This window comes from Fomitiporia mediterranea, assembly GCF_000271605.1.
Source record: "Fomitiporia mediterranea MF3/22 unplaced genomic scaffold FOMMEscaffold_8, whole genome shotgun sequence".
NCBI lineage: Eukaryota > Fungi > Basidiomycota > Agaricomycetes > Hymenochaetales > Hymenochaetaceae > Fomitiporia > Fomitiporia mediterranea.
In genome coordinates, this window is record NW_006760393.1 from 1003631 (window position 1) to 1020980 (window position 17350).

The 17350-nt window shown below is 48.9% G+C and overlaps 7 protein-coding genes across 7 annotated transcripts; 2 read left to right on the forward strand and 5 right to left on the reverse strand.

The window, feature by feature from the left end:
- Positions 1 to 66: 66 nt before the first annotated feature.
- FOMMEDRAFT_29740 (RNA-binding domain-containing protein) lies at positions 67 to 1996 on the reverse strand (the record flags this gene model as incomplete). The annotated part of the gene is made up of 4 exons (XM_007268161.1): positions 67 to 562; positions 657 to 1131; positions 1212 to 1309; positions 1380 to 1996. The coding sequence occupies 4 exons, from the start codon at positions 1994 to 1996 to the stop codon at positions 67 to 69; spliced, it is 1686 nt and encodes a 561-aa protein (XP_007268223.1).
- Positions 1997 to 2129: 133 nt separating this feature from the next.
- Positions 2130 to 3236, reverse strand: FOMMEDRAFT_21419 (uncharacterized protein). The gene is made up of 4 exons (XM_007268162.1): positions 3198 to 3236; positions 2664 to 3122; positions 2491 to 2598; positions 2130 to 2434 (listed from the first exon to the last, which is right to left on the reverse strand). The coding sequence occupies exons 1-4, from the start codon at positions 3201 to 3203 to the stop codon at positions 2381 to 2383; spliced, it is 627 nt and encodes a 208-aa protein (XP_007268224.1). The 5' UTR covers positions 3204 to 3236; the 3' UTR covers positions 2130 to 2380.
- Positions 3237 to 4133: 897 nt separating this feature from the next.
- Positions 4134 to 5160, reverse strand: FOMMEDRAFT_21421 (uncharacterized protein). Its single transcript, XM_007268163.1, has 5 exons — positions 5106 to 5160; positions 4644 to 5056; positions 4564 to 4585; positions 4490 to 4510; positions 4134 to 4421 (listed from the first exon to the last, which is right to left on the reverse strand). The coding sequence occupies exons 1-5, from the start codon at positions 5109 to 5111 to the stop codon at positions 4275 to 4277; spliced, it is 609 nt and encodes a 202-aa protein (XP_007268225.1). The 5' UTR covers positions 5112 to 5160; the 3' UTR covers positions 4134 to 4274.
- A 3386-nt stretch (positions 5161 to 8546) lies between these two features.
- Positions 8547 to 12865, reverse strand: FOMMEDRAFT_21422 (uncharacterized protein). Its single transcript, XM_007268164.1, has 6 exons — positions 12625 to 12865; positions 12333 to 12556; positions 12229 to 12280; positions 11286 to 12171; positions 11101 to 11238; positions 8547 to 11051 (listed from the first exon to the last, which is right to left on the reverse strand). The coding sequence occupies exons 1-6, from the start codon at positions 12810 to 12812 to the stop codon at positions 8766 to 8768; spliced, it is 3774 nt and encodes a 1257-aa protein (XP_007268226.1). The 5' UTR covers positions 12813 to 12865; the 3' UTR covers positions 8547 to 8765.
- Positions 12866 to 13437: 572 nt separating this feature from the next.
- Positions 13438 to 14425, forward strand: FOMMEDRAFT_110394 (cytochrome b5). Its single transcript, XM_007268165.1, has 6 exons — positions 13438 to 13600; positions 13671 to 13699; positions 13760 to 13796; positions 13856 to 13953; positions 14019 to 14080; positions 14152 to 14425. The coding sequence occupies exons 1-6, from the start codon at positions 13516 to 13518 to the stop codon at positions 14216 to 14218; spliced, it is 378 nt and encodes a 125-aa protein (XP_007268227.1). The 5' UTR covers positions 13438 to 13515; the 3' UTR covers positions 14219 to 14425.
- Positions 14426 to 14691: 266 nt separating this feature from the next.
- On the forward strand, positions 14692 to 15349 carry FOMMEDRAFT_158068 (uncharacterized protein; the record flags this gene model as incomplete). The annotated part of the gene is made up of 4 exons (XM_007268166.1): positions 14692 to 14773; positions 14829 to 14912; positions 14970 to 14992; positions 15053 to 15349. 4 exons carry the CDS (start codon positions 14692 to 14694, stop codon positions 15347 to 15349), a joined length of 486 nt encoding a protein of 161 aa, XP_007268228.1.
- Positions 15350 to 15610: 261 nt separating this feature from the next.
- Positions 15611 to 17184, reverse strand: FOMMEDRAFT_158069 (uncharacterized protein; the record flags this gene model as incomplete). The annotated part of the gene is made up of 6 exons (XM_007268167.1): positions 15611 to 16271; positions 16333 to 16583; positions 16636 to 16763; positions 16813 to 16890; positions 16947 to 17100; positions 17152 to 17184. The coding sequence occupies 6 exons, from the start codon at positions 17182 to 17184 to the stop codon at positions 15611 to 15613; spliced, it is 1305 nt and encodes a 434-aa protein (XP_007268229.1).
- Positions 17185 to 17350: the final 166 nt, after the last annotated feature.

Genomic DNA, 17350 nt, shown 5'->3' on the forward strand with positions numbered 1-17350 from the left:
CAAATTTAAAAAGTACGAGAAAACACTGCGACAAAGGGAAACGAAAGGAACGAAACATAAAGGAGGTTAACTAAACTTCAATCGAGTCCCCTCACTCGGAACGATCGCGTATTTCTCGCGTTGGGCAAGTGCAAGTGCCGCACCGGGTTTAGGTCGTTTAGTTGGTTTTGATTTCATTTTCGAATTCCACTTTCTGTCTTCTTTATTGTCGGTCGTGGTTCGTTGGTGTTTTGCTTTTGGTACTGGCGGGTCCTCGATGCGAGCAGTTTCGTCCCTCACTCCTTCTCTGTCTTCGTCCACATTCTCGTCTTCGTTCTCAGCAGCCTCCCTCTTCCGCTTCTCCTTTTTCTTCACCCCGTATTTGTTCTCTCCACCCCTCTTTGGTGCTTTCTTCTTCCCAAACACAGAATTCGGATTCGACTTTTCGCGATACCCGCCCCTCCTCGCTGCATCGGGCGAAGCGTACTCCACCACGAGCGCACGTCCGTCGAGGAAGTGGTTACGCGGGTTGGTGAGTGCGGAGGTGGCGTGTTGGGTTGAGGTGAAGTCTACGAAAGCGAATCTGGATTTTTTTCGACGTTATTTGTATTTCAAGGGGACAGAGGAAAGTCAGTGTGATGTGGTATTGGGCGTGAGATGAGGAGAGATGGACGAACCCTTTACACATTCCACTATCCTCAAATGTCCCCATCCGAACTTTCTTAATCCCTACATCGACTTCAACGTTCTCCCCTCCTTCACCGTCTTCCTCATCACTCCCGTCATTCTCATTATCATTCTCAACGCCCAGAAGATCATCATCCTTCCCTCCTCCTTTCCCCCTCCTCCCCTTTGCCTTCTCCTTAGCCTTCTTCTCCTTAGCCCTCTGCAACTCAGCAAGCGTCCTCGCATGTCCCTCAAACATCTCGCGTATCCCTTCAGGCGTCGCTTCAAACCCTAGGTTCCCGAGGAAGAGACATGGACAGGGTGGTTGTTTTTGTGCGCTGAGGATCTTTTGGACTGTTTTTGAGTGGCCTGTCGCTGTTGGGTCACTGTTTTGATTGGGATTCGTTGAGGATGCTGGATTGTTGTTTGTGTTGGAGGGATCTATGGGACTTGAAGTTGAAGTGGGTCGGCCGGCAAAGTCATCGCCTGTAGGAAAGGTAGTGAATTATTTTGATTGTTAGACAGTCTACTATTATGAAAGTGAGGATATGTAGTTAAGAACTCACCATCTTTAATTAACAACCTTCGTCCATCGAGGTTCTTCTCCGAAAGTGTAATAGCAATAATCTTCGCCTCGGGAGTCGAGAAATCCACATACGCGAACCTTCGAAATAAAAGCAAAAATCAAGTCAGTAAATCGTATTAACACTAATAAGAAAACGAAGCGAACATACCCCCTGTTAACCTTCTCCTTCCCGCCACTCCCAGCCTTCATAGGCATATTCACGCGCGTCACCTCGCCCGCATCAGCGAAAAACGTGCGCAATGCATCGGGTGTGGTGCGGAAGGCGAGGTTGCCTACCCAGATGGAGTTTTGCCGCCTCGGGCCATCCTTTCCCTTCTCTTTCTCTTGTTTTGCTTTCTTTGTTGTTTTGGAAGGCGCGTCATTTTCGTTTTGTTCAGCGAGTTGTTTTTGTTTCTTTCGGAGTCGACGTTGTTCTTTATGTGAGAGGATTTGACCTTCCCCTTCCTGTTCGTCTACGTCCATGTCTGCATCTTCGTCCGGCTGTCGTTTCCTATTAGCTTCATTTGCAAGGTTCTTTAACTTCTGTTTATTCGTCTTTGAAGTGTCGGCATCCGAATCCAAACCCGAGTCTGAGTCTGCACTTTCATCTTCGTGCCCTTCAACATCATCTGAATCCACCTCTGAGTCCGAGTCTGAATCCGACCCGGCATATTTCCTCTTAAGTTTATTCTTTGTTTCTGGTTCAGAGTCTGAGCTTGAAGATACAGAGGATGAGGAGGATGCGGCCAAAGACGAAGAAGGAGAGGAGGTAGCAGCAGCAGCCATAGTGTGCTAAGGTTGACAGAATATGCGCCAGAACAACTTCTTCAAAAGTTTTGAACAGAGGCTCGAGTGATCGACGTCTGATCGGCGTGTCTGATCTTTCCCTCACGCTCAAAATTATTGAAACTTGTAGAGCGATAAATGACAAAGCATGCAGATATATAGGCGTGTGGACGGGATGCAGTAATTATGGTACATTTTCCTAGCGTAAAGTACATCCAATGGCAATGGAGATGGGACGGCCGTCTAAACTCTATAAAACCCTTCTATCCAAGAAAGAGTCCCGAGTCCGGTCATCTAGGAGATGTATGTGTAGAGTGCGTAATAGGTGTAGAATATATAAAGCGTGAGGATGCGAAGTAAGGGTAGGGTAGGGCATCTAGGTATCTAAGCGTGTGCTGTTTGTTTTATTGCTTCGGCTTCTCGTTCTTGCTGTTCGAGCTGCAATGTCAAGAAGCGTTAGCGGCAGTGAATAATTATGAGTGAAAGATATGTACCAAGCGTGCCCAAGAATGGTCGGCTCTACTCTCCTTCTTTACTTCCTCGGGTTGCATCTGCGATAATGCAGCACCAGCTAACAGACCCGTGAGTGCAATGCCTTGTGCCTAGCGATCCAATCCAATTATCAGTCAACGAATAATGGACCATGGGGATAAGGCAGTGAACGTACATATACACGAGCCTGGACAATCTTCTGCGCAAAGGTCTGCGTCTTATTTCTTCTCAAGATCATCCACGAGGCACCCATACTCGCCGCCCATCCAGCAACGAACAAATGCCACCTATGCCTCAACGCCCAATCGCCCATCTTCTGTCCCGGCGTCAACGCATTCCACCTCTTCTCCTCTTCCGCTTCCTCTCTCTCCATCTCTACTTTCCCTGCACTATCCCAATGGTTCTCCATATCATATTGCAAGCCGCGTCGCTCGGCTTGGGCAGCGACGGCGGGTGCGATGACGAGTACGAAGCCGAGAGTTTTGATCGTTACTGGGAGAGAACGGTAGTATGGCATTCGTCTGTTCAGGTAGTAGAAACCTGCTGTGCTGGCTGCTAGACCGCCGAGGAAACCTTCGACCATGCCTTGGATTGTAGCCTTGCCATGGTTCTCAAGGTCTTCTTTCGTGACGAGCTACAAGCATAAATCAAACGAAGGTCAAAACAAAGGACTTTAAAGTAGTAAAGTAGTATTATGATGCCCACTGACCTTCATGATTGGACGGTGAGGGCGGTAGGCGGGGTATGTGCTGGACGTCGGCGAGACGAGGCGGGAATAATATAGGCCATGGGTTCCGGAGCAAGTCGGGTAAGTGCGTGTGCAAATTGAGGAATTCGAATTTCGCAAAGCAGGCCGCGGCACCAACCGGATTGATTGGTCAGTCTGAAAATAAGTCACGTGCAGACATGTGTTGTGCCTCCAATCGTAGCGTAAAGCCTTTTTGTTCCGTACCCCAATGATTTCAACAAGGGCCTCCTAGACCTACATAAGACCGTGGACGGTCGGTTTCAAGTCGTCTCGATATCTTCCGCTTCGAGTCGAGCTGATCCTATCACTTCCATTTGTCCATGGTCCACTTCTTGATGGTGTTTCAATTTGCTTGAGAGTTCCCTCATTCCGGGAGTGTTTGCGTGAATTAAAACACTGTTGTTAATCTCCAGTGGGTCAAAGTGTCTCTTCTTGATCTGAGAATAACTAAATTCTTGCTGGAGCAACTTTCATTATACTGTCTCTTCTTGAACAATTTGATAGTTTGGAAACTATTTCATCCTTACATATGTTTCTCTCATTTTGTCCAAGCTTAACAATGTCGTGCTTTGAATCTCACCAGGTTGTCGCTATTACGAAGTCTGGGATGAACTGGGTTTTGTAATCATCTAACAGTGACATTCAGAGCTCTTCATTTTATAATAGTGGCACTCCTTTACAGTATGCCAGTTCCAGGTCGTTTAGCCTTGACTCTCAATCTCCGAATATCTACTGTACTTTATAAGCACCCTTACCAACTTTGTTCAAGCCGAGCAATGTCACGCTCAGAGGATTGTACCAAGGTGTTATAAGTGCAATGTCGGAATGAACTAGACATTGTGATTGTAACATCTAATGGTGACATTCAGAGCACTTCATTTCACAATAGGGATGTTCTTTCATGCCGAGTCTAGGTCGTCTAGTCCCGACTCTTAGCCTCCGTATTTCCATTCCCTGTACTGTAGACTATACGTACATGTACATAAACACTCTACACTTCTGAACCTGAATGCTGAAATGTGTGTCCCACCGCCCGGATTAAACTTTTTTTGATGTCTTTGCCTTTGCTTCCTCTGCTTCACGGTCGAGGATCTCTCGCCATGAGTGGTCGACGTGATGGACTTCTGAACGTCCGTGTGTGAGTACGGCTGCGGTTATTATGATACCTAGCGTGATGCCTTGTGCCTTTCAATGAACGATTAGATTAGAATGTGGGCAATGGAAGAGGAGGCATATAGTCAGGTTGGACTGACCCAGACACGTGTTTGAGTTATCTACAATATGAACTGTTAGCATAATGCATACAACAAATTGGAAGTGTTATTACCTTCATTAAAGGCGTTGCAAGCCTACATTGGAATGTCAACGGTATTCAAGATCTTCCAATGAGGGAATAAGAATACTGACGGATCTCTCGACACCCACGCATATATCCCAACCATACTCGTCGCCCAGGTTCCAGTGATAAGACTAAACGGATGACGTCTCGCAAAGTCCGAGAACCGATCCTTCGCACTCATAGCTTGCCATCTCGCGTGTTCCCTCGCTTTGATAACATCAATCTCATGCGCACCGACATCATCCCAGCGCCGTCTTTCATATGCAAGACCAGCACGTTCGGCAGAGATGACGAAGGAAGGAACGGCGACGAGGATGACGCCGAATGCTTTTAGGGACGGTTGGAGGCTACGGTAATAGGGCCAGCGACGGTGGAGGATGTAGGAGAGGGGGAGGGCGACGCTGAGACCACCTAGGAAGCCTTTGACGCCACCAGTGATGACGGCGCGTTGTTGTTCTTCTTGCTGTTCGCGTGTCGGCTCCTGTCAGGAATGTTAGCTTAGGTAGACATGGAGAGTGCTTAACACATACCTTCATGGTGAATGGCTAACCAGCAAGGGAAGATAGGTCCTGGAGAGATGGCTGATCTGAGTGAACTGAAATAGAACGTAGGGCATGACGTCTGCTTCGCGGAGCATAAGCATCATCTTCTTTCCTGACTTGCAGTGCGTGTTTCCCCTGTTCGCCGTGGACGCCGACACTGTCCAGAGCTCCCCCGCGCGTTCGTCGCGATCAATGTGGTCAATGTGGAATTACAACGCATGTACACTGGGACGAACTGCGATTGAGTGTGGCAGACAGGTCTGCACGCGTACGTTCGGATGTCGCGTGTTTTTCCGCGTCGATCATCCGTGTTCCTCGCCTCGCCAACCAGCCTCCACACGGCAATTTCGCATTTCATAAACAAGCCCGTCCCATCTTCAATCGCGCTCCACATCTCCTCCTGTCGCGTCCAATGCTCGCCTCAAACACCCAGTTAACTCCTCGACCACGTCCACCAGCAAAGATGCGTCGCTCGTCCTCGCAAACGCGCGACTGGCGCTCTCCACCTCCCTATGCTCCCTTCGCTGCCAACGTTCTGCCACCGATGCCAACTCTCCTCGGCTCGCCTATCGCTGCCACTTCCCAGCTCATCCAACTCACTGATCTTCATGAAGATGAAGTCCAGGAAAAGTCGAAAGAAGAGCTTGAGGAGCTCCTTCGACGTGCGAGTAATGCGATTAAAGAGAGAGAACGAGGTAATGCTGTTCTCTCACTTGTTTCGGGTGGCATTACTCATTAATTGAATAAATTACTGGAATAGAGTTGGACTTGACCTCGGAAACATGCAAAACACTTGCAGAAAACAATGCAGTTCTTAAAAAACGAAATGATACACTCATTGCACGTCTCCCGTCTTCACAACCTAGCTCGCCTCTATTATCGCCGTCTTTTTACTCCCGACCTCTCATTTCTCCCTCCCACAGCCGAACTCCCTCCATTAGCTCGCCGCTACTATCTCCAAACCCCGGCTCCGTGCGTCGCAGACCAGGACACGCGCGGCGCGTTTCTACCACTCCCGCTGAGCTTGCTGTTCTGGCAGACCAAAACGCTGAACTTCTTGCAAAACTTGCTGACCTGGAAGCTGAAGCTTCTCGCGCAGAACAGACAGGCAAGCGTCGCCTTCGTAATCTCGAAGCAGAGATCGACTGCCTGCAACGCGAACTAGAAAGCGCTCGTGCAGAGAGTGAACGTCTCGAAGAGACCATACAGAACGCGCCGCAGGTACCTTCAGGACTTAATGACCAGGTTGTCAAGTTGTATAAGCGACTCAGCCGTGAAGCGAAAGTACGCGAACTCAAAGCGAAGACGCGTCCTTGGGAGCAGAGCGAGAAGGCCGAACAGCCGAAGAACTTCGCGCCTGACAATCTTACGCCTGGACTGCCGTTCACGTCCAATTTTATCACGCGAAACAAGTCGACTCCATCTCTCTCCATACATACGTCTCTTGACAAGATTCCAACCGCGAAGGATGACGATGCGATTTCAAAGGTGATGCCCATCGAATCACCTTCGACGGCCTCCATTCCTCCGTCTGCCACTTCGACAATCGGCACGACTTCTCGTGAGCAGGCGCTTGTTTCCCAACTACTGCTTAAGATTCGGGAACTTGAGGAGACGAATACGCAGCTTGCTGCGAATCATCTAAAAGCTAGCTTGCGGTTAAAGGAAGCGCAGACTGAAAGCGAGAGCGTGCGTCGCTTGTGCGAGTTTATTAGCGATGAGGTTGACGGAGATATCGATGTTGAACTTGAGGTTGTCAACAATGAAGTAGAAGAGGAGGAAGATGTGTCTGGTGAGGCACACGATAACGAGCCGAGTGAGCTCCAGACTTCGCCGAAGATCTCTGTACGTCTGAGGTCGGTGGGCCGAAAGAGTTCGATGGACTTCGGTTCGGGTTCTGCGCGACACAGTGTCTGGCTGCGGAAGTTTAGGTCGATGGATAGCTTCCCGTCTTCTGAGGATTTTGCGTCTGTAGACGCTGGTCCATGCCTCGCTGACAGGCATCTTAAGGCACGCAAGACGGTTCTTGGACTGTTTGACGAGAGCACGTTGCTGGACGCACCTACGTTGACGTCAACGCCTCCTACTTCTCTTGTCCATGATATTTCTTCCAGTGATCATCTGTCGGAGCCACGACTAGTCTTCCCTCACGACTTTTCAAGCAGCGATGGCACGCAAGTTGACTCGGATGCAGAAGGAAGCCATGTACAATCTCTCGGCAGTGAGTTGGGTCTACAACTAGATGGCTTGCACCCAGCTCCTGGACTCGGGCATGTACGATCAAAGAGTATCATGGAGTTACTAAACAGCACCGAGACGACTTCATCCCTTCCGAGCGTCCCATCTTCTCCATCATCGTCTTTGCAGCCACCAGTCCCGATTTTCCCGAGTCCGAGGAGTAGCTCAAGGTTACAGCGGAGGAGAGAGTCGAGAGAGCAGTTGACTTTGGATGAACGGGTTAAGTATCCGAGCTTGAGACGGGCGAAGAGTAGCACGGTATTTGGTGCGACAACGTCAATGGCGGCGGTGACGGCTCCGTCCTTTTCGCTTCGTCGAGAGATTCAGAATGGGAGTGGTCATCAACAAACATTGGTCCCGGACTCCCTAACGTCTTCACCCACCACTCCTGTTGCACAAGGACATGATACAGACTCGCAGTCCGAACAAAAAGAACCAGAAGAACAGCAGCAGAACCCTCTAGGAAAGCTCCATCGACTCGTTTTCGAGCTCTGGCTCTGGATGTACTTCGCAGCTGTGATCGTCGTGTTTGTGTTCACCCTGGCGCGGAAGGGTCCGAAGGTCGTTTTGAATAATAATAATAAGTCTTCTCAAAGCGGGAAGAATTGAAGACTCGAAGAAGTGGTAAACGCTGTTTGGTTGAGTAGGTGTTACGTTATTTTCCTTCTCTCGTTCTTGATTCTCTTTACTTTTCTTGGATTGCAAGCAACTCGACAGTATAATCTGCGGGTTAATATTGTATAATATGTGCATTTTTTCCTTGGTATGATTGCATGATACATAGATTGGATTGGCATTTCATATTTACACGGACACCGGATAGTTACATAGTTTTTGTTAATTAAGGTAATATAATATAAATGTTTAGTCTTGGATGTCTTGTGCTGTGCGGAGGTTGGACAAGTTTACGAGTTTACAAGCTGGCAATAGTTGCACTTCCTTACCTGAACTGCTTATTCGGTTTGCATCAGACGTGTCTGTCTCATCACACACAGTGTTTTTTATGAAGTGCGATCAGTGCACTGAATCTGTATATAAATGCAGATAAAAAGAAACAAGAGAGAAGAAAAATCCGTGAAAATCCAACTAACTAGCAAAGCGAAAAAATAAGAGTAAGAGTAATCAGTAAACGACACAAGAAAGAAAGAAAGAAAGAAAGAAAGATGCTGTCTTTGATGAATGAAAAAGAGAAAAAATATGCGATTTTGTGCTTGAGATGCGCGGATGAAGAGGACTGACTACTAACGACTAAATGTAGTGTACAAAGAATACAGATAGATGCAGATGGGAAATGGTATGGAGATCGAGGAAGAGAGGAGAGTGGTACATGCTTTAACCCAAAGAGTTGTTTTATATGCGAAGAGGCGGAGAGAATCATTATGTACGATTGATGGATGGACAGCAACATGTTCACTTCTGAGCGCCAAACACAGACGATCCAGTTGAAGAAGAGCCAAAAACGTTCGCATTCGTCGTATTCGGTGTGCTGGTATTGTTGTTACTCGTATCCATGTTCGTGTTCATGTTACTAGCCGATGCACCGAATGGTGAACTCGCAGGCTTTGCACCAGTACCGAACGAAAATGTCGGAGCAGCAGGAGCGGAGGTACCACTTGCCCCTGTACTTCCAAAAACGCCGCCTGAGCTCGCCCCGTTCGGCGCTGAAGCTGAAGTACCTCCGAACGCAGCGGGTGCACCTCCACCGAAGTTGAACGAGAACGCAGGCTTGTTCTCCTGCTTCTCTGTTGTCGTCGGCGCAGAGTAAGTCGTCATACCAGATGTTGTGCTTTGACCCGCGCCGAACAACGGCTTTGGTGCTTCACCTGGAGGTTTCGCTGCGGTACCAAACGGAGACGAAGTCGACGAAGTACCAGCCGCACCACCGAAAGCTGTCCCTGTGGTGCCAAATGGCGATGCAGTGGCGGGTTTTGCAGCGGTACCAAATGGTGATGAACCAGCTGGTTGTGTCCCAAACGACGATGAGCTAGCTGGCTGAGCCGCGAACGGTGATGACGTGGTAGATTGAGTACTAAATGGCGAAGAAGCAGCAGGTTGACCTCCAAATGGCGAAGAAGTAGAGGTCGAACCTGCGGGCTTTGATCCTCCGAAGTTGAAAGAGAAGCCTGTCGATGCTGGCACGCCGCTCGAAGTAGGCGCATTCGTCATTGTACCCGAGCTGCTTCCCGATCCGGCGCTAGCAGCGCTCGGTGTCGCCGTCATTGATGAAGTTTGTCCCGTGGGAGTACCAAACGAGAATTTCGGAGCTGCAGTGGTCGAACTTGAGGCAGGTGTTGACGCGGATTGGGCATTAGTAGCAGGTGCTGCATTTTGTGCAGCAACACTCGAGGCAAAGGAGAATGGTGATACCGATGTTGCAGACTTGGGAACAGACGTCGACGCCTGGACCTGAGCTGGCGAGGCCGAAGCAGCGGGCTTTGAGCTGAAACCGAAATTGAATTTCGGTGCCGTAGCAGCATTAACACCCGCAAGCGGCTGCGCAGTTGCAGGTTTGTTAGAAGGCTCAGACGGCTTATTCGCGGCAGTATTCAACGAGAAAGGAGAAGCCGTTTGACCTTGGGCGGTTGCAGTGGTAGCCGCGGGCTGACCCGTGTTCCCCGTACTCACTCCGAAACCAAAAGGACTACCACCATTGGGAATTGCAGTTTCCTTTGAAGCGCCAGATGCCGATGGAGCAGGTTTTTCCGCTGGCTTTCCAAAAGAAAACGGTGATGGAGCCTCCGTCTTCTTCTCGCCTTGTGCGGCACCCTTAATGCCGAAGGAGAACACTGGGGCAGCTCCAGAAGTTCCATCACTCGCCGAAACATTCGAGGGAGCAGCAGGCTTTGCGAACAAATTGGCAGCTGGCTGGCTGGATGCGGCCCCATTGGGTGTTCCCTGTACCTTTTGCCCAAACAAATTTGGCATTGAAGGGGCGGCAGATGGTGCAGAAGCTTGCTCATTGGACTTCGATTCAGACGCTGGTGTTTCCTTTTTGTCTGGTGGCACTCCAGTAGTTTGGGCGCTGACGGGGGGAAAGCCGAATGCCGGCTTCGTTGCTGCGCTTTGTGTTGTTTCCTTTGATGGTGGGGTAAGCGTAATCGTAGGTGGTTTGATCTGACTTGGTGCGCTTGACGACGTCGCCATCATCGATAAAGGAGGTACCTTGTTGGCATCACCGTTGGCTTGCGGAGGAGTGAACAGATTACTTGTCGTGGGCTTTGCAGCTTTTTCTGCAGTTTTGTTAGGTGTCGAAGGAACATGCATCGAAGCCGGGGCGGAAGAACTGCTGGTTATTGACGGAGCTGAACCAGACGATTCTGCTGTTGAAGTGGGCAGCTGGAAGGACACCTTCTTGAGAATAGGTGCGGGTACAGGAGACGCTGCTTTTTTCTCCTCTTCGAGCCTCTTTCGTAATTTTGCCATTGCTTCCGCTTCGAGATCCTGCTTCTCCCATTTGGAGTAGGATTTCGACTGACGCATCACAGGGGACCCTGTCGGGGATCGGAGTGTAGAGTCTACGCCAATAGGTATACGTTTAGAATAACTTGATTGCAAAGGGCGTTCAAAGGGATTCCCATTAACCCCAGCATCAGCAATAGCTGAGCCTCCAACCGTCCTCGGTCTTAGTGACATCGTGCCATTCTGAGTAGTAGACCACAGTAGTTGTTTCCCGATTTTTGTGACCGTGTCAGAACCCTACAAGTACGTGAGTAACAAAGACAGCTGAAAATCCTTTTTACCATACCTTGGACTCTTTAGTACCTTTGTCTGGGATATAAACATCGCCACGCTCAACAGCCGCCTTGTAATCGTCGTCGTTCAACCACTTCTCTACGAAAACCTCAAACTGGTCCTGAGTATCAGGATGTTGCGAATCTTCAGGCTAAAGGAACATTAGCAATGTCACAAAATCGTGATGAATGCTCTCACCATGCTATACCGCGATTTCCGCTTGCGAAGAAAGACATGTCGTAGCCTACGACCGTCAGGACCAATCTTGTAAGTCTCTCCATTGGCATGCCATTCTTCGCCTATTTTTCTACCCATGCATGACGGGTCTAGTAGTAAGTCGTCCATTGATACATCCGAGAGATCGTATGAATCGTTAACTGTACGCTTCCCGCGCTTCCTAGACGACCTAGAGCGACCGATACTATCACCTTCATCGTCACTGCCCAAGGTTGATTCGACCTCAAAGGTGCGCTTTGTTCCACGCGTTCGAGAAGCGGAGTCTGATTCCGCAGAGACATTAGATTTGCGCTTTCGTCTCCGGTTCTTTCGCTTATGGCTAGTAGCAGGAGAATCGTCGTCACCACCAAAGGTTGAACCAGCTTCGGCTCTATCCCTCTTTTTCCCTCTCGTAACATGTTCAAGGTCCATGAATTCATCTGCCTCTTCGGCGTCGAACACATCTTGTACTTTTCTCGATCGCCTGCGGGCCCTCTTGCCGGCTTTCTTTCCCATCGAACCAAGGTTTGCAATATCTTCGTCAGATCCCGCTTGCCGTTTAGCACCACGGGAAGCTTTTGGACGAGAAGTGCTTGCACTTTCTTCTTCGATCACATCCATAGATGAGTTAGGAGCAACGAAATCAGCCTCCTCAATATCGCCATCGCGAGATTTCTTCTTTAATGACTCCCCCTCTTCTTCTTTCTCCTTCTCCAAAGAGCGCTTGCGACGAGATCGTGGTGCTGCGTGGTCGTTCGCAGCCACGTCCGGGTTTGTCTTCGGGACGGCGGAAGGCTCGGTGTGTGGAAAAGACCCAGGTGCATTCACAAATGAACTTGACGGGCCATCCTGTCGTGATTCGAATAAACTATGCATGCAATCTCCGTCAGACCCCCCGCCTTCAACTAAATAGGGTCTAACTTACCCAGTTCGTGGCTTTGAAGTACCCTCAGACCGTTCCGCGTTACTTGCGTCAGCTAAAAACGAATTAAACTTTAGAGGAGGTAAGACAAGACAGAGTCAACTTACAAGTCGATGGAACGACGCGGCGTCGCATTACTGGAGGGTTTGCCTCGTCTTGTCTTTCAGGCGGGACATTCGAGGCAGCGGAGGTTCTATTTGATGCCTGATATGATGCTTGTTGCTGAGCCAAACGCTGAGCCGCTTCTCTTCTCTTCTGCTCTGCCTTGGCATATGCGACGTTGAATGGTTCGTTGTTACTGTCGGGGATGCCATACTTTCGACGGACCGACCTAGCGTGATCCGGGTCAGATCGTCATCGGAGAAAAGCAAAGAAAAATCCGTTCAATCAGGGGCTCACTTTTTATGATTGTATTCTCGCCAATTTCTAAGCCATGATCGACCGTAATCGTACGCGAGAGCAACGGCAATTATCACAGAGGTGGATAAAATGAAATAAAATGAGACTCGTAGGAAGCTCCACCAGCGCTGTTGTCGAACAGGCATCTCATCGTTGCCGAGGAGGTCGGCAGCGTCACTGAAGTCCATGCTGGCAATTGTTCTGGCGAGACGCCAGGGTGATGTTGTTAGGGTGAGCGGAAGGCGCGGTGGGTGTTGGAAGGAGAGAGGCTCGACGATGGTCAGAGCGTGGTGTCACAGCAAGACGCGTGGCGAGCCCGCAGCCGCGTGTCGGAGTTTGAAAAATTATACAAAAGCAGTCGCAGTGTTGTACTCTCGTCATCTTCACCACTTTCCGTGTCAACGAAAAAAAAACTTTGTATTCCAACATTCACTTATCAAAACTACACGTTGCTGTATATTTCGATTCATCCTCTTTTCTTCTCCTCAATCCACTCGCTTTTGCCTAGAGACACAGGCATCCTCGCAGTCGTCTCTTTTACTGGCGAAGTGGAAGATCACATGAGCATCGTCCACGCTTGACGTCCAGTGTTTAGTGGGCGCCTTGTACTAACGCGAATGCCTACATTTTTGTAATTTATTCCCTATTGCAGTATATAGCCATGTATTAGTCCTCAAGGAATAATGTCAGACTCTCCCGCTCTTCAACGCGATCATGCTTTTGTGAAACCCGAATCCAAGTTGTGCTTAGTCAGCAGAATACGCTAAAAGTACCCGTACCCGTAATTTAAATGCCACGGTTGGCTGCTATCGAATGATTCCTTCTTCAAGTCGGACTCTCACCACGTCCTCCGCTCTTCACTGACAGCGCCAACCGTTCCGCTCGCTTAAAATGTCTGAAACAAAGATCATCACCCTCGACGAGCTCAAGGAGCACACGAAGAAGGACAACTTGTACGTCCTTCTTCATGGAAAAGGTTAGTATCCCCAAAACGTTTTTCATTTTCCGCGTACGCATGCTTTGGCCTGTGCTGACGTTTCATACAGTCTATTCTGTGTCAAAATTCATTGACGAGGTAAATCCGCTCTGATTAGGGCTGCCAGCTTCTTATCGTCGTTGACGTCGCGTTATCTAGCACCCCGGAGGTGACGAGGTGATTCTGGCCGAAGCGGGTACGTGTACTTCATCCCCAATCGCCGGGCCCCTGAACCGTGTCTAAAATTATCCATAGGCAAGGATGCAACGGAGGCGTTCGAGGACGTCGGTCACTCTGATGAGGCGCGCGAGATTCTCCAGACTCTGTACATTGGCGACTTTGAGAAGGGAGCGGTATGTCCTTCGTATTGCTCCACGTCAGCAACATTCCTTATAAATTGGGCGTCATAACTGATTAGGCACTTCCGACCAAAACCGAGAGGACTTCCACTGCTGCACCAGCTGCTCAGGCTGCATCCAGGTGAGACTTGTCCCCACTATTGAGTTCCCCAGTAGCTCAAACGCCGTTCCCCCAACCTTCACCCCTTTTAGTGTCAGCTACTTCCTCCCACTCGCTGCCCTCGCTGCCTACTTCGCGTGGCGCTTCTACTCCTCTTAATTGCATATAGATATATTCGTGCTTTGCTTTCGAACCCTTCACACTGGATAAACCCGTTATACATCTCCCACCACCCATTTTCGCTCCGTTAATATCACACCATTTTTTTTCCCTGCGATTTCGTTCATCTATCTCATTAGTGTCGTCTTGTCTGTAAGCGTGTGTGATAAGGGTTTGGTCATCGGCCTGGTGGAAGGCTTCTTCGACTTTATTCCAGGACTTCTTGATGGTTTAGTGCATAATCAACTTCAGTCAACGGTGCTTCGGGCATTCAGATGATTGAGCCCAGTCCCGTGTTTTCAAGGACGGCTTTTTTTCTCGGCCTTTTGCGAACCAATGAATTTTTGAGTATTTTGTAAATCAGGGCCATTTTTGCCGATCAAAGGCTAGCCTGGAAAATCTCGAAAAAAACACACCACGAAATTGCACTACCTAGTCTACTAACACTTGCTCGTCGTAGTCCTTCAACTACAATGACAGCGGAGTCGGAGGAGTCGGAAGAAGTGGTTCACGATCTTCGCCTTGCCTTACCCAGATGTCTCCCCATTCAGTCGTGTAAAGCAGGGTGACCTAAAGAGGCTCGTTCCGGTTGAAGGCGATGATGTTTTAGGGAAATCGACTGATGCTCTACGTGTTCACGTAACTCGTTTCTTTGCTGCTTGGAATGTTCCTGAATGCAAAACCATCGAGCCTCGTGCCGAACGATGAATCAACGCTATGTTTCTCGATCCTTATGCTGGTCTTTTCATAGATAGAATACGTATTATATCATATGTATGCGTACTTTCCGAGATTTAGACCTAAACGTCGGAAACCAACTCTTAAACGCCGTAGCTCTACACCGCCAAGGTTAATGCAATAAATTGGATGGTCTCGGCTTTCGCTACTCCGTCCAACTCTCGGCGGTTACTAAGGTACAATACGAATCGCGCCTTCACACGATCAGCAAAAGAACACGAAAGAGTCGGAAAGATTAAGGCGTATATGTACGGGCCGATGACGAGCAAATACATGACATTATATAACTACGAAGAACTCTTCGATGCGCTCTATGCGGAGGGCAGATGCTCAAAAATCGTACCGACTTACACACCGTCTTTGACAATCCTCGAAGACGCAAGTCCTAGGTGATGCCGCGGTCTATCCGCAAGACCCGCGGCTCCATCGGTCACCGGATTCCCTGCTGCTCCTTACAGCTTAAACGACCGCGGCAATCGGATTCTACACTACCATTAATCTGTGATACACCTATGAAGTACAGTAAGATGGTCTAACCTAAGATGCCAATAAATAAGATCGTGCAAGATAAATATACCAAGCTCAAACAGCGCGGAATCAAAAGTGATGAACACTAATTCGAAGCCTCAACTTGGGGATGGCGAACGACATTAATTATTCACCTAACCCCCAAATTCCAGCTTTCTTTACACCTTCAACAAGCGCGTCAACGTTCCCGAGGAGCTGTCCTAATATCGCTTTCTTCTCCTCTATCGTTCGTATCCGCGAGTCCGTCGCCGTCCCTTCATCAACGGAAAGCGACCTCCTGTCTCCACAGACAGTGGACTCGACGTCCGATTCCGAAAGTAACGTTTCCTCTGATGCTAGTCGCCCCACTGGGCTAGGTTGATGCTTGGTCCTCCTATCCGCATTCAGATTTTTCACTGGCGATGCCTGTCGGGGTGTTCCCGGACGACGCATTCCTCCATTAAGTTGTGCAACTTTGGCTCGTTTGGGACTCTGAGGCACAAAATCAACTTCTTTACGAAGCATATCCAAACGTCCATTTGGCTGGGGAAGTTCACGTGAAGGTTTCTTCGGCGATATGGGTGGCGTGCCCGCAAGTGTGGGTGTAGGAGACCATGAGCTGAAGGCAGATCCCGACGAAGATTTTGAAGATCCCGAACCAGAACTCGAATCAGTTGGAATCCTTGAGTGGTCAAAATATGCAACTTTTGCGAGCCTCTCAGAAGTCGAAGAGCCCTCAAGGCTACTATTCAACGTAGATCCCGATTCATCCATGAGATAGAAATACAAGAATTCAAGGCATTTTATCCTAGATATCCGTCAGTATTGTCGTTCCCGCTACTTCGTGACTGATTTTTGTAGCAACTTACCTGACATCCTTCGGAATTGCAGGGCGTTTGAGTATCTTCACAACGTGCTCTATCCCTTTTGCGTCTTCGAACCATCGGAGAGCCGTGGGTGCGTCAACCAGAACACATAACAACGTATCCAAGACTGCGGATGCCAACGATGGATCCCAGGCACGATCAACTGATCCCGACTTTGTTGGCGAAATATTGGTCGAATTGCCAAACGGCCTAGCACTTGCAGACCGACAAATGGCCAAGAGATCGATAAAAACCTTTCGTGTTGCTCAGAGAAAGGCTTGAATAAGCAGAAACTACTTGAGTCACCTCTAGAGAGTGCGTTCTGCACAAAAACTCTTTACTTGGTCTATGCATCAGCGCGACGCCCTGCAACAGAGACAATGCTTGGATGACGAGCGACGAAATCTCTGAGGACTCTTCTTGGCTGTCGCTCGCTGCAGTTTATTAAGCGAAGGATACGATGTCTTAGATAAGATAACATACCACTACATGTCTTTCGATCTCCGAGCTTGCTCAAAGCCTCAGTTCGATATGCCAGCCAGCAATGTATTCGAGATGCAACTGATCATGAGCTGGATGGTCAGCTGTCTGCGGAGGACATTGTAGTAGTCACGTACGATTATACTGGAATGAGTCTTGTATCTGTAGAAACTCGTCAATGTTTCCTTGTCCATGACGCCCTTTCTCATCAAATAGAAGTATAGCGATTGTTCGCTCAAGCGTTGTGAGTGCGTCTTTTTGAACCTCGATAGACGAACGAGGTGAAACAAGCTATGCAACAAAAAATTAGATCTATTTATTGATGCATGCAAGCAAACATACTATGTCTAATGCATTTTCGATGGAATGTTGCATCTTTGTACGAGCTGAAGATGGGAGGCTGCCACCCGCGCGATCAGAGCGTGTCGTGTCAGGTTAGATCAACACGGTCACATGATCTCTGATTTCCCTAAATTTAAATGGAATTGTTTCTGTTGTGAAGTCTTTCACTTCGACTTCTCAACGCCTCGACACGCAATTG

Coding starts and splice junctions, on each gene's coding strand:
- FOMMEDRAFT_21419 (XM_007268162.1), bottom strand. Junction 2,599..2,663: donor TTGTCCAGGCTCGTGTATAT/GTACGTTCACTG, acceptor TTGGATCGCTAG/GCACAAGGCATTGCACTCAC. Junction 2,435..2,490: donor ACCATTCTTGGGCACGCTTG/GTACATATCTTT, acceptor TTGACATTGCAG/CTCGAACAGCAAGAACGAGA.
- FOMMEDRAFT_21422 (XM_007268164.1), bottom strand. CDS start 12,812: ATGGACTTCAGTGACGCTGCCGACCTCCTCGGCAACGATGAGATGCCT. Junction 12,172..12,228: donor ACTTCAAAGCCACGAACTGG/GTAAGTTAGACC, acceptor TTGCATGCATAG/TTTATTCGAATCACGACAGG. Junction 11,052..11,100: donor AAGGTACTAAAGAGTCCAAG/GTATGGTAAAAA, acceptor ACGTACTTGTAG/GGTTCTGACACGGTCACAAA.
- FOMMEDRAFT_110394 (XM_007268165.1), top strand. CDS start 13,516: ATGTCTGAAACAAAGATCATCACCCTCGACGAGCTCAAGGAGCACACG. Junction 13,700..13,759: donor TGTCAAAATTCATTGACGAG/GTAAATCCGCTC, acceptor CGCGTTATCTAG/CACCCCGGAGGTGACGAGGT. Junction 14,081..14,151: donor GCTGCTCAGGCTGCATCCAG/GTGAGACTTGTC, acceptor CACCCCTTTTAG/TGTCAGCTACTTCCTCCCAC.
- FOMMEDRAFT_21421 (XM_007268163.1), bottom strand. Junction 4,511..4,563: donor TTGCAACGCCTTTAATGAAG/GTAATAACACTT, acceptor TTCATATTGTAG/ATAACTCAAACACGTGTCTG. Junction 4,422..4,489: donor TAACTCAAACACGTGTCTGG/GTCAGTCCAACC, acceptor GTTCATTGAAAG/GCACAAGGCATCACGCTAGG.